Here is a 12,914-nt window from a genome sequence, read left to right as displayed (position 1 = left end):
TGGAACCAGTGAAAGTAACCAGCATTGTTATATTTCACCTTGGAAGCCAGAGTTTCTTTTGTTCCCACACCAATGTGTCAGTATGAGCAGAACCCAGTGGATCCAGAATCAGTTATAAAGTGGTATATCATGTTCAACATATTTTGCTTTCTAATTTTTATCTCTTTCTTTCCTATGATTATTCTCTGAATTCTCTGCCCTTGGTAGATTGCATTACAATTTGTAGGTTACTTCTCCATACCCCCTACTAGACTGTGAGCTCATGGAGAACTGAAACCATATCTTCTACAAATTTGTATCTCCACAACTTAGCTCACCAAGCCTGGTACAGAGAAGACCTAGATACCTATTTATGGAATCACTATGTGAAAGCTGAAGTTAATGCCAAAGAAGCATCATAGCTTCATTTCCCATAATGTGGGGACCAAACCCACTGAAACTAAAGCTATTTAAGGCAGGAATGTGTTAAGTATGTAGACACTTTAATTATCTAACTTTAATACTCTAAGAAAGGCATAAAATGTTGAATTTGAGCTTTTCACAATCATATAACATGTTTTCTAGTTGTCCAAAGAAGAGATCAGTGTAGGTTGACCTAGGATGATGGTGGTGGAGAGGGAGAGAAGTGAACAGATACAGGATGGATTTCGATGAGGAGTCGACAGAAACTTGCTGAGATAGACTGAATGAAACGGAAGAATAATCAAGGACAATGCCAAGGACAATTGTGATGCCATTTACTGAGGATGGGAAAATCTAAACGTAAAAAAGTCTATGGCAGGAAGGAGGAACTCAAGATTTCTGTTTTTCGGTGTTATGATTAAGATACCTACCAGATATCCAGGAAGATATAGAAATCTGGGATCCAGAGGGAGTTCTAGGCTAGAGATCCTGCTTTGGGAGTCACTGACATATAGATGACCTTTGACACCATAGCAATGCAGGAGGGCACCAAAGAGAGTGTGTAGACCAAGAGGAGATCCAGGACAGAGGACTGGGCCCTCCAACATTTAACAATGACATAGCGTATGTATAGCACAGTGCTAGAGACTATGGGGAAACAAAGATATGTAATGCACTGATTTTCCCTCAATGACCTTACAATCTAACCTCTTTCATATTTACAAGAAAGAAAGGCCGCTCAGTGTAATGGAAAGTGGAATGGATTAGAAGTCAGGAATCATGAATTTTAACCATTCTACAGCTAATTAAATTAAAGTGATGTTAATGTCTCAGGGCTTCCAATCCCTCACCTATTAAAACAAGGATTAGGTTCAGGTAACATCAACAATATCTGCCAACTGTACTCTTTTCTGATGTCATGATGTCCATGTGGCATCAAAATGACACATTCCAGCCTCATGTAAAGGCAGTATTCATCCTTTGCAGGCAGAATGTGCAACTGCTGCTCCAGGAGCCACAGCAGCAATCAGAGAGGTTGGCTAAACGGGAAGTCCCTGAGCTGGAATGGGGAACAGCTGCTGCCTGCTTTCTTTTCCTGTTGGAACAAGAGTCTTTTGAGGGAACTCAAAATATCAGCATTCTTAGTTTTCAGCTGGTGTTAATGTCAGATGAATGGAATCCCGGGGACAAGTGAGAAGAGCAGATTTACCCATTCCATCAGTTTTCGTGGTTCTACAAATTAATACTCTCAAAGGCATCCAATTTCTATGATCTCAGGAAATATTTTCTTTTATTAGACAGAAGCAGTTCCAAATGGCCGGGCATCTATAACAGGGCATGGCCCGAGCTTAATCATGAAAGAACATTAAGAAAATGGTTCAGTAGGATTATATATATATTCACCTATGGGTGATCTTTCATATCTGTTCTCAGTAACTGCCCACCTAGGCAGAGCTTACTGATGGAGGAATAGACAGATGAACCAAAGTGGGCCAATCAGGTTCTCCTTTTGGAAAATGTAAACTCTGAATGGAAAAATCCAGAACCTGGAGGTCAGGAGAGATGAATCACTTCAACCTTGGGGTCCCCAGAGTAGCTCTACTTCCCTTTTGAAGAAGTTGTTAGTGAGATCTTCATTTGATAGGTATCTCTCTAGGTAATCAAGCAGTAAATTCTCTTCCTTGATTCTGTTAGCCATAGTCAATTCTGTAGCTTGCAACCAAGAGAAGGTTACCTAGTAAGTATCACTGTCCACATTTTACAGATAAGGAAAACTGAGATTTCTAAGAATTAAGGGAGAAATCTGTTGTACATCATCTAGCTAGTAAGTGACAGAGCCAACACAGGAACCAAAGTCCACCTGACTCCAAAATTCATGCCATTAACCATTAGGCCATCCTGACTCTAAGTGCTCTATTGTAGGTTATTTTTCTTGTTATAAAGATGGATTGTGCTAAATCCTATTTTCTTTATTGATAAATAAATGATGGAATACCTTCAGAAAAAGCCATCCAGGGAAGAGGATAGAACCTGCAGTGGCCTCAAATTGAAGCTCGATGGTTCACAAATAAATCAGATCCATAGCCATGACTATTGACACTTGGCTCCCACCAACTGAATTAAATGGCTTTGCTACACTGGCAAGGAGAAGGTGCCTATGTTGTCCCAGGTCAACTGATCATATCTTCTTAAGATAGACAAGTTAGAATGTTTCCTCTGTACAATAGGACTTCACAGGATGGCAGGTGGTCTTCCCAAGGATTAAAACATTTCAGCCAAACTGATGGGCATTAAGTAGCTTTGGTTCTCGGTCATGGAAATGTCTCCCACATAATTATGAATAACAAACAAAATTAGCTACAGCAGAACAATTGGGATGGGTAGATATATCTCTATCTTTTTAGAATAGTATCAGATCATGCTGAAAAAAATCCAAACACAACATCAAGCCAGTTGTCATATGTCAAGATTTAGAGTTGCTCATCTTCACAGGCAATAGAAGCTCTCTTGTGAGGGTACAAGCAAGAGTCATTCATTTTTACTTTAAGAGAAAGATACTCATGCAAATTAACCTCGGTCTCATATACTCATATATTTCCTAGTTCTCTTGCTTTATTGCCTGTGTTTGGCTGGCAACTTTGACCCAGGATTTGCCCCTTAGACTGATCTGCTTGCACACTTTGCTTGAGTTCTTGGGCTATTTTGATCTAGTAGCTGACCTGGGCTATCCCCAACTCTGCTTTTTCTCTGCATACTAGTTTTCAGCATCCCACTTATGCTTTCTCCATTTTATATAAACAAGTGCCTCTTTCTAACACTACTGTTCCTGTTGTGGGGCCAGTGACATCAAGGGACTGACCCCACTATGAAGCCAAAGGACGGGACACAGTTTGGGCTAGATGGGACACACTGCCTTAGGAATTGTCTTAGACTCGTCACACTTAGCACAAATGGTCAATTCTAGGCTTAGGGTTAATGCTTCTAGAAAAAGTTACAGAGAGAACGGTGAGTGACCATGTTGATCATATTATGGTGCATAGGGCAGCATTTCCTGATCCAAAGGAGATCATGCTCCTGTATAAAGAATGTTAACAAACACTTTTCCTTCACCACTCTTCAGAAGTGCTGAGTGGATACTGAGGGTCAGGAGAAGAGAGAGGCCATAATTTTGTTAGAAATAGGAGACAAGAAAATCCAAGAAACCTCAGGTCCCCTTTGCCTGATCATCACTCCCCCATATAGACGTGGCCTCTCCCATCTGTTTGCCCTACTGTTCCCTTACATATAGCATAACATCTAGCACAACATCTGCCACACGTTAGCACATTTCCCATATCTCCCTTTATTTTCCTGGAAGGGCTATATATCCCTTGATCAAAATCAGGGGCTGTGTCTGTTTTTTTGCATTTCCAGATCTAATACAGTGCCTGGAACATACCAGGGTTTCATTAAATATCTGCTGCATATATGAAAAATTAATAAAAGCTACTCAAAATTGTCTCCACTGAGGAAACAATTTCAATAAAGAAAAACAATGTCATAGGGGAGCTCTATTTTATTTGCTATCAGAGTGGAGTCTTATCATTTTTACACTCCACTGATTCATTCTGAATATGGTGTCAGGAACAATACAGGGCCAAAAAATAATTAGTGGGGGAACAAAACAATCAGTTGAATCGTCTGGGATTTGAGCGATATATAGACCAAATGTCTTAAATTTGCTAGGTTCCTTCTCATTTGGCCATAATGGATGACTCTTGGCTGCACTGTACCAGGAATAATTGTCCCCCATATATCCCCAGTCAGCTGCCTTTTAATGACTAGTCAGAAGTGACAATGTAAAAGGTGGAGTGACTTTCACTGTACTTGGCAAATCTTGGACCAACTCCCATTGACTTGCCCTTAGAATAGGTCAGCTCAGAGACACCTTGCACAGCTGTCTATGGTCACTGCAGCCTGTCTTCAGCAACCACCAACCCTTGAGTTAGGAAGAGATCCAAGAAAAAAATGAGATGTCTGAAGTGACCTTTGATTCTTACACTACCTTCATAGGTGGTGGAAGAGTCACAATATCCTGGCTTACACCGCAAATGTCTCATGCATCTCAGAGACAGAATGACCTTTCTATCTCTCCAAACCAGATCCAGGGTAGTCTACCCTTCACAGAGATTTGGAAAGAGTATAAGAACTCGACAGACTGACCAGCTCCGTGTGGCCCACTTCTGTTGGGCCACGGGTCTGTCTCCTCATCTTAGCTCGTGTTCTGGTTGTTGTAGCTTTGGAAATTCAGTGAATCTGAATTTAAACTCCAACAGCTCTGAGAAAGCTCTCTATTCCTCCTTCACCCCAGTGTCTTTTTTGGTCTAAATATAATGAAGGTTTGCAATTCTCTTGAAACACACCTTAACTAGTAACACAGCTGACCTGTATTTAAATGTGTAAAAATGTGTAAAAACCACTCCTTGAAAATATCTTTGACTGTCATCCAGCCTCTGTTCCAGGCCTGGTCCAGGATCCCTTCTCATCACCAGACTTCTGATACTTGGACAATTCTGACCACCGGTTGTCTTTAGGGATGAGACCCTGCAGGTCCCTCCTCTGAAAAGTCTTGTCTTCTATGAATCTCCATGGCCTCCTAGACTGCTTGACCAACAGAGCACATGCTATGGCCTTGTATTATTTTATTACTGCACCTTATACAGATGTCTCAACTTCTCAGCTAAATAAATCATAAGCTTTTTGAGAGCAGGAACTACCTATTACAGATGCAGTATCATCAAAGCTCTAGAGCTACGCCCTCAGCAAAAACTCAGTAACTGGGGCTGGCCCCGTGGCCAAGTGGTTAAGTTCACTCACTCCACTTCAGCAGCCCAGGGTTGCCCCAGTTCTGGATCCTAGGCGGGGACATGGCACTGTTCATCAGGCCATACTGAGGCAGCATTCCACATAGCACAACCAGAAGGACCTCCAATTAGAATATACAACTATGTACTGGGGGGTTTGGGGGAGAAGAACAAAAAAAAAAAAAAGAAAATAGGCAACAGTTGTTAGCTCAGATGCCAATCTTTTAAAAGAAAAACAACTAGATAACTATGTATATTATCCTTTCATATAAAACAGGCTGACAATTTGTGGACAGCCACCTTGATTCTGTATGCTTGGCATGTAAAGAAATAAACCAAGCTGCAATCTGGCTATGGCGTATAAACGGCAATCTCCTTGTCTTGATGTTGTCTCTTTGCTTGCTTACCTTTATCTCTGCCCTTTACCCAACCTGTAAATTCAGTGCAAATGTAAGATGCTAAAGTAAATGGAAGAGGGCTCCTCCTAGCATTCTGGTCTTCTCTAAACAGTCAACTATCACTGTTTGGTCCCCACCTCATCAGCCACCTCTCATACCCTCCCCCCACCCCCCCCCACCCCCGTTATCACTCCACACTCCAGTCCATTCTGGACTTTATTCAGTTCCTCAACTATGCCATGGTCTCTTACCTCTGTCCCCTGGCATGTGCTGTCCCTTCTATCTAGGACACATACTTTCCTCCCACCTCTTTGCCAAGCTAACTCTGATTGATATTTCAAGTCTCAAGTTGCCTATTTTTTCCTTGCAGAAGCTTTCTATGAACTCCTACAGGATGTTGGGTCCCCTTGCAAAGGCCTCTCAAATTTCTCCATGCTTTCCCTTTAATGATATTGATGGTGATAATTATGACTATAACAATTACTAACATTTATTAAATGTTTATCATAGTCCAGGAACCTATTGATTTACTTCATCATCACTCATATCTTTTGAGATAGGTACCTGATTATCCCCATTTTACAGATGAGGAAATCAAGTCTCAAAGATATTGATTATCTTGACAAGGTTGACATCACTCCATGAGGGCCAGATTTCTCACCAGTCGAGCCCCAGAGTTCATGTTCTTAACCAATACATCACACTGCCTCTTATAAAACTCACCATGTTTGTTATTATTTATTTAATGGCCAAATATTCTACTAGATGGCAAACTTCATGAGAAATGGCTGGATCTGTCTTGTTCAATAGTGTATTTCTAAAGCCAAATCCAAGTGCTAGTAGGTAGAAAGCACCAAAAACCATGAATTGAATGAATAAATAAAAGAACCAATTGGTTAGCCCATCCAGAACCCCAAAAGAGAAGTATCTACCCTCTCTAGATAGAAGATGTCTAATACTTAATCAAAAAAAATCATGATCATGGTAATGTTTATTTTAAAGTTTCCCCTTCTGCGAACCAACCCTAGTCAAATAAATCCAAACACCCAGAACTAGAAAGGGCATAATCTGGAAAGCAGTGACCCCAAGAAAACTCTTTTCTAGAAGAAAAAATGCACAGGTCAGTCCAAAGGTAGCACCTGTGGTAGCAAAGAAAGCACAGGTGGGTCTATCCAGGGACACAGCTGCAGTAGTCACCCCCACTCAGATCCCGTATGCCACCCATGAGGGCTGACTCACCCCTTTCACAGGTTCTTCCCCAGTAGCCAGTGCCCGTGCAGTCACAGATGAAGCGGTTCCAGCCGTCCTTGCACACAGCATTGTTCTTGCAGGGGTAGCTGTCACACTGCTTAGCACTCATCCGTGAACAGGAGGACTTGACACCCGCAGCGTTCTGCATCTCTGCCAGCTGCCGGATGTTTTTGCTGCGCCCGTCAATGAACAGGTCGCGGATGCAGCCCACATAGCCGTAGTTGAGCATGGCGGTCCAGAGCTCTGTGGGGAGGATGAGGCCAGCACGGTTCTCTGGCAGCCCACCCAGGTACATGTCCCCCTCCAGGTCCAGGATCTCACTCTCCCCACTGGCGGTGAATGGAGTGCGCCTGCTGTTCACTGATATGGTACCTAGAATAGGAGAATGAAAATAGAGTGAGCTAACAGCTCTCTTGGCATTGCAGGTGAGGTTGCCCATCAATGAACCAAATGACAGGATGCAAGCAAGTTTTGAGACCAGCGTTGTCTGGTCAGGAGAGAACAATGCATGCAAGGGAATGAAATGCTGCAAGACAGTAGAAAGGCCATGTGGTTCCCATCTCTGCCAGCTAAGACAGCCTGGCCCATAAAGGGTTCAGGACAGTCTCAGTGACCTAATACCCAGTATGACATCCTTTCCCTACATAAAGTCTTGGCTGAGAGGTCACATACCATACAGGTTGAGAGCAACACAGTTCCTGCCTGTCTTTAAATCTCAGCTCTACTATGTACTAGCCGAATAATCTTGAAGAAATGACCTCACCTTCCTGGGCCTTAGTTTCCTCATCTGTAAAATGGGAAAATAATTGTCCCCACCTCACAGGTTGATGTGATGATTAAATGTTCATATATGTAAAGTGCTTCTTACCCCATTCCCAGGACAGAGTAAGGGCTCTGTGAGTGCTTGCCTGAGGCTTCATCACTGGCTTGCCATCCCCAAAAGGATGGAACCCTTCATGCATTGGGACCTTCTACATGGGCATTAGGTACCAGTCCTGCCAGTGAATATTTTGGGCATTGCTTTTGATAAATTTTAACTGAAACGTGTTTGTTTGTTTAACAAATAAGTATTGAATACCTGTTGCATCTTTGGTATAGTTCCAGGCACAGAGGTGAACTTGACAGACATGTCTCTGCTTTCATGCAGCTGGTATTCCAGTGCAGAGGGATAAGAAAAAAACAAATCACCCAATAAACAAGAGAAATTAGGTAATGGTAGGCACTTGGAAGAGAGTAAAATGGGTGCCGTGGGATCAGCTTATGGGTTTTACTTTAAAGTATATAGTCAGTGAAGGCCTCTCTAAGCAGGTGTCAGGTTAGCTGAAACCAGAATGTTGAGAAGGATCCAGCCATGCAAAGTCCAGGGAGAATAAGATGCCAGGCAGGGGGAATGGCACCTACAAAGGCCCTGGGGTAGGCAGGAGTGTGGCTACAGTGGAGGAGGCAAGAGGGAGTGAGCAGGAGTGAGAACAGAGAGATAGACTAGGCACAGGCAGGATCAGGATGACAGACCCCATCAAATGAGACTGTGCAAGGCGTAACCCCAGAGCCTGACCTGAGAATACAGGAACAGGGATTCTAGTCCTAAATGGCCTTCTGACCCGAGGCCAGCCCCGAACCATCTTACAGCTCAGTTTCCTGAGCTGCAAAGTCAAGGTGATATCTAAATATCAGGCCAGAAATTTTAAAAATCATTTAGCATTCTTAAAGTGCTTTATTGGTACCAAGATAACTGGGTTCATGCCATCCATCAGCCAGCTTTCGCTTCTGTCTGAAACTCAATTCCCTCAGCTACGAAGGGGGATAGCCTGAAGGGCTGAGAAGATCAAAGGAGATCAAGAATGTGAAGTGCACTCTAAATTACAAAGTCAACACAAGGGTAAAAAGAGAGAAAGGGCATTACGGGGCCACTGGGAGGGATAAGTCAGCAGGGTCCTTCTCCTTACTGGCTCCTAGAAGTTTTTCCTGGAGAAATTTTCCTTACCTTTTTGCTTTTTAAAAACCTATGTAACAATAATAATGTCCTGGCCACCACTTTAAGTACTTGATGTGCTTTTTTTTGACTTGATCCTCAAAACAATCTCGGGAGGAAAAGGTTAGTATTCTCACTATTTGACAAATGAGGAAGCTGAGGTTTGGGTCTGGCTCTTCTCTCTTGCAGAGTTTGCTTTCTTTACCCTCCACATGTCCACAGAGCTAATCTGATCACCACCTAAAGGGGAAGAGCATCTATTGCCAGATAATGACAGTCACAGAACTCATTTAAATTTTGGAGCCTTAAATACATCCTGAGGAAATCCGTCGTCCTCTGAGTGTGTGACCACAACTGTTTTCAATGTGTTTATCAGGTTTTAAGAATCAGTCCCTGACTGGCGAGTGATCATAAGCATTTTTCTAGCTCACTTTCAGTCATGTTATTCTTCAGGATGAGCGGGGAAGGAGGCACCACCCTTGGATTCACTGATGTTTTCTTAACTACTCATTTTAGTATAGGTTTATAACTAACAACAACATACCAGAAAAGACCTTCATGAAGAAATGACATTTAGTAGATCATATTAAAATTTTACATTATGCTGCTTTCATGGGACAATTCTATATTTACTCTAAATTTTTCTAGACTTTGATCAAATTTATCAGTACCTCAAAATATAGCCAATGCTATAGTTGCCAGGTACGAAATTCGAGGCTTCTGAAATCCAAACGTATTTGTCAAAGATGGGTCCACTCGTGATACTAACAAAACAAAATAATTGCCCTACTTGAAAAAGCCACTAGTGTTGGGAATAAACAGAAGCAGACATATAGCAATTTTACAAGTTCTAGCCTGCCTGTGACACAGATAGATAACGTTTAAGCTGTGTCAGGGTCAAGGTTAGTCAGACATGAAACTCCATCAACCATGGCCAAACTCCAGAGATCCAAAACTCGTGGTCTTAAAAACCAACAGGAGTGTTTACTTTACAATTCTGGGACTGCTTTCTGGCTCTGCGCCTGCCATCATTTCATGGATAAACAGAGAGAGAGAGAGAGAGAGAGAAAGATTCGACTTCCAGAGAAATTAATTTTTTTGTGTATTTTTCTGTTAATAAAGCACAAACTGTTCATTCTTGCTCAACAACCACATTTAATTTGAAAGTTCTTGGTTCTGATGAGATTTCAGACAATCAATAAAGCATCCTGCTGGGCACTAAACCATTTAGGGCTGCAATCTGCCACCCGTCTGCCCTCTGCACAGAACCATTCCAGCTCCTCCTAAGGGCAATATTGCTCATCTCTATCATCCCTCTAGCTCTAGAATTATGCAGAAAAGCCGTTCCTCTGAAGCTCAGCCATTCCTGGCTGCAGCCTTTTGGGGAAACCTATTGCTTTTTATTATTGGCCAAATGTACCCAAAAAGAAAATGCCCAAATGGAAGATTTTTTGTGTATTTACCAGATGAGTGAATCCTTAAAATTATGGCAAATCTAGCCAAGACTTTTCTTGAGTGTAATACTACCTCAACAGAGAATCAAAAACTAAGTGTGAAATTCAAATGCTCTAATTACCACTCCGGGTGAAATGCCCGTTCTGATGGCACAGAATGTGACCTTCATTGCCACATTGTCCATAGAAAGCTAGGCAGACTGTTCAGGTATTCAAAAGCTCCAGACTTTCTACTTGTGCTTTTTTCCCCTCCCTCTCTCTTTGTTACTATTCCAGAGTGGCTACGTACTGCCTGGGGCTAGCTTGTTTGATCTGCGGCTGCAGAAACAAACAAAGCCATTTAAACCAAATGTAAAGGTTGTGAAGAGGAAGGGAGTGTTAGTGAGGTCTGAGCAAAGAGTAAAATATAGGCTTTCACACCAAAGGAAGGCTTTAAATTGAACATGACTTCAGGAAAAATCAATTTGCCTTTTCCTTTCTTGTCATAATTTTTCCCTGCAACATGACTCTTGCCAATTATTGAAGGGTGTATTGTTGCATAAACTCTTGCACAGTGAAGCTTATCCTAGAAAGTAATCGCATAATGCGGCATCTGTGATGTCACAATTGGTTTCCATAGTGATGAAAAAAGGAGAAGAAGAAGAAAAAGGGAGAAAAATCCATCACACCACTAACATGACAGTCACTTTGGTAGCAGTGGAAACGCTACTTGTAAGACCATCTTTAGCTCCAGGATCTTGGCGGTATCACCTAGACAATTGTGCAGTGAGTGACAGGGGCAATGAGGAGATGAATGTGAGCCATCAATGAGACAGGTGTCTTGTTCAGAAACATAATCTTACTACAACCATTAAAGAGAACAGCAAAAAGATCAACCAGAATGCAAGTGCAAAGATTAAAATAAAAAGCTGGGAAACAAACTGAGAAGCTATGGCTTTCTTCTCTTCTCAGTAACACACCCTGCCTCTTCCTACCTGATCTGCCATCTCGCTGAATGTCCACATGGTACCATTCCCCATCATTGGCTTTCTTCTGAGTGGCTTTCACTTTGATGGTGCCCGAGCCCATGTCAAGCAGCAGGTACAGGTTGCCATCAAGGAGTTCCACAGCAAAGAAGTCCACCTTGGTGTTCTTTTGGCTCCGAGCATCCTTCCTCTCTTGGGGCTTGCCGTGAGTGAAGAGGATTAGGCCATTGGGTTCAGTGGTACGGAAGTCAAAGGAGATGGAGCCCATACGTTTGGTGTTCCATTTGGGCAAGCTGATATAAGCCTCTGGGGTCTCGAAGTTGATGGGGTCCAGTGTGGCCACATTCTCACACTTGAATACAACTTCACCATAGATTTTCATCTTGGTGTCCCCAATCCGGGCCAGGCGAGACAGTTCCAGACGGATGTCATTATTCTTATAAACAACCTGTCAAAAGCCAAACAAGTACCATATGAATCAATCTTGCAAACGGTAACCATCCATCGCTCACTGAGCAACCAGGAAAATGGCCCAAGAAGAGGCCTCAGGACACAATAGTCTGGAACAATATGAGAAACACGAGATAGACTATTTGAAAAAGCATTGAAGAGACCTCTGGGGTGCACATAAGCTCTGAATAAGCTTCTATAATTTCATTATGTTCCTTTGTCTCCTTCTGGCCAATTTTTTTTGTTGTCAGAAAGTTATACAGTATAAGCTTGCAAGTAGATATCAAGAGAGATTGAGTTACACAGATGCAAATACTTGCATACAAAGATATTTACTGAAGTGTCCTTAGTTAGTGAAAGACCAGAAACAACCTAAATGACCATCAATATAACGCTGGCACATCTTTATGCTAGAATATTATGGAGCCCTTAAAAATGAAGTCATGCTCCCAGTTTTAATGTGGATACTCTGCAAGCAGCAGTGGTGAGTGAAATTACTGAGGAAGAGGACAAAGCATGCATTACGTCATCATTGTGTAAGAGCATATGCATATATGCTCATATATGCATGAAACACCTTTGGAAGAAAATACAAGAAACTATAAAATTGTGACTGGGGAGTGGATTTGTGAGACTAATATTCAGGAGTGACAGGGAGACTTACTTTTCACCATACGCAGTCTTGCATTATTTGATTTTTTTAAATTGTGTGGATGTATTAAAGAAAATGAAGGAGTGTTAAGAGTTGGTGGGGAAAGAGATGTGTTTTTTTGCACATTGTCTATGCCCTTTGTATACATAAAGTGGGAAAATGAAACACCCTAAAACACAAAAAAACTATTATGACTTTCTAAACCTGGTAGAATCCTCATAAAAGCAGGGATTAATCTTATTTCACAAAATTAAAATTTCACAAGGTTTTGCTATTATTAGTACTGAATTTTGATGCTACACCCTGGGAGGGGTCTCAGTCCTCTGATCTCTAAGCAATGTCACATCCATATAACAAACAGCAAAAAAAATGGAAGAGAAGGGGCTGACATTGAGTATTGATTATGCCAAACACTTTGCTATGTCCTTTACGTTATCTTATTCAAATTCTAAGTCAGGATCCAGACTCAGGTTCAAAACCCACATCTACTACTTACAAGCTGTGTGAACTTGTCAGTTGTTTAACT

The 12,914-nt window shown here is 41.9% G+C and overlaps 1 protein-coding gene across 37 annotated transcripts in view; it reads right to left on the bottom strand.

Annotated features, from left to right (window-relative positions):
• The window catches only part of NRXN3 (neurexin 3), a 1,504,430-nt gene that overhangs the window by 1,006,065 nt on the left and 485,451 nt on the right, over positions 1–12,914 (bottom strand). For all 37 annotated transcript variants that reach the window (XR_011432271.1, XR_011432272.1, XR_011432275.1 and 34 more), the window contains 2 exons: positions 11,296–11,734; positions 6,884–7,267 (listed from right to left, as the gene is read on the bottom strand). Coding sequence is in view for 31 of the 37 variants with exons in the window: in XM_070250266.1 (XP_070106367.1) it covers positions 6,884–7,267; positions 11,296–11,734 (823 nt within the window). In the remaining 6 variants the exon portion in view is untranslated. The remainder of the gene's footprint in view (positions 1–6,883; positions 7,268–11,295; positions 11,735–12,914) is intronic.

The sequence above is a fragment of the Equus caballus genome, chromosome 24 (genome assembly GCF_041296265.1).
Source record: "Equus caballus isolate H_3958 breed thoroughbred chromosome 24, TB-T2T, whole genome shotgun sequence".
NCBI classification, from domain to species: Eukaryota; Metazoa; Chordata; class Mammalia; order Perissodactyla; family Equidae; genus Equus; species Equus caballus.
The sequence above is the reverse complement of the archived record's forward strand: the minus strand, read 5'-3'. Positions and strand labels throughout refer to the sequence as shown.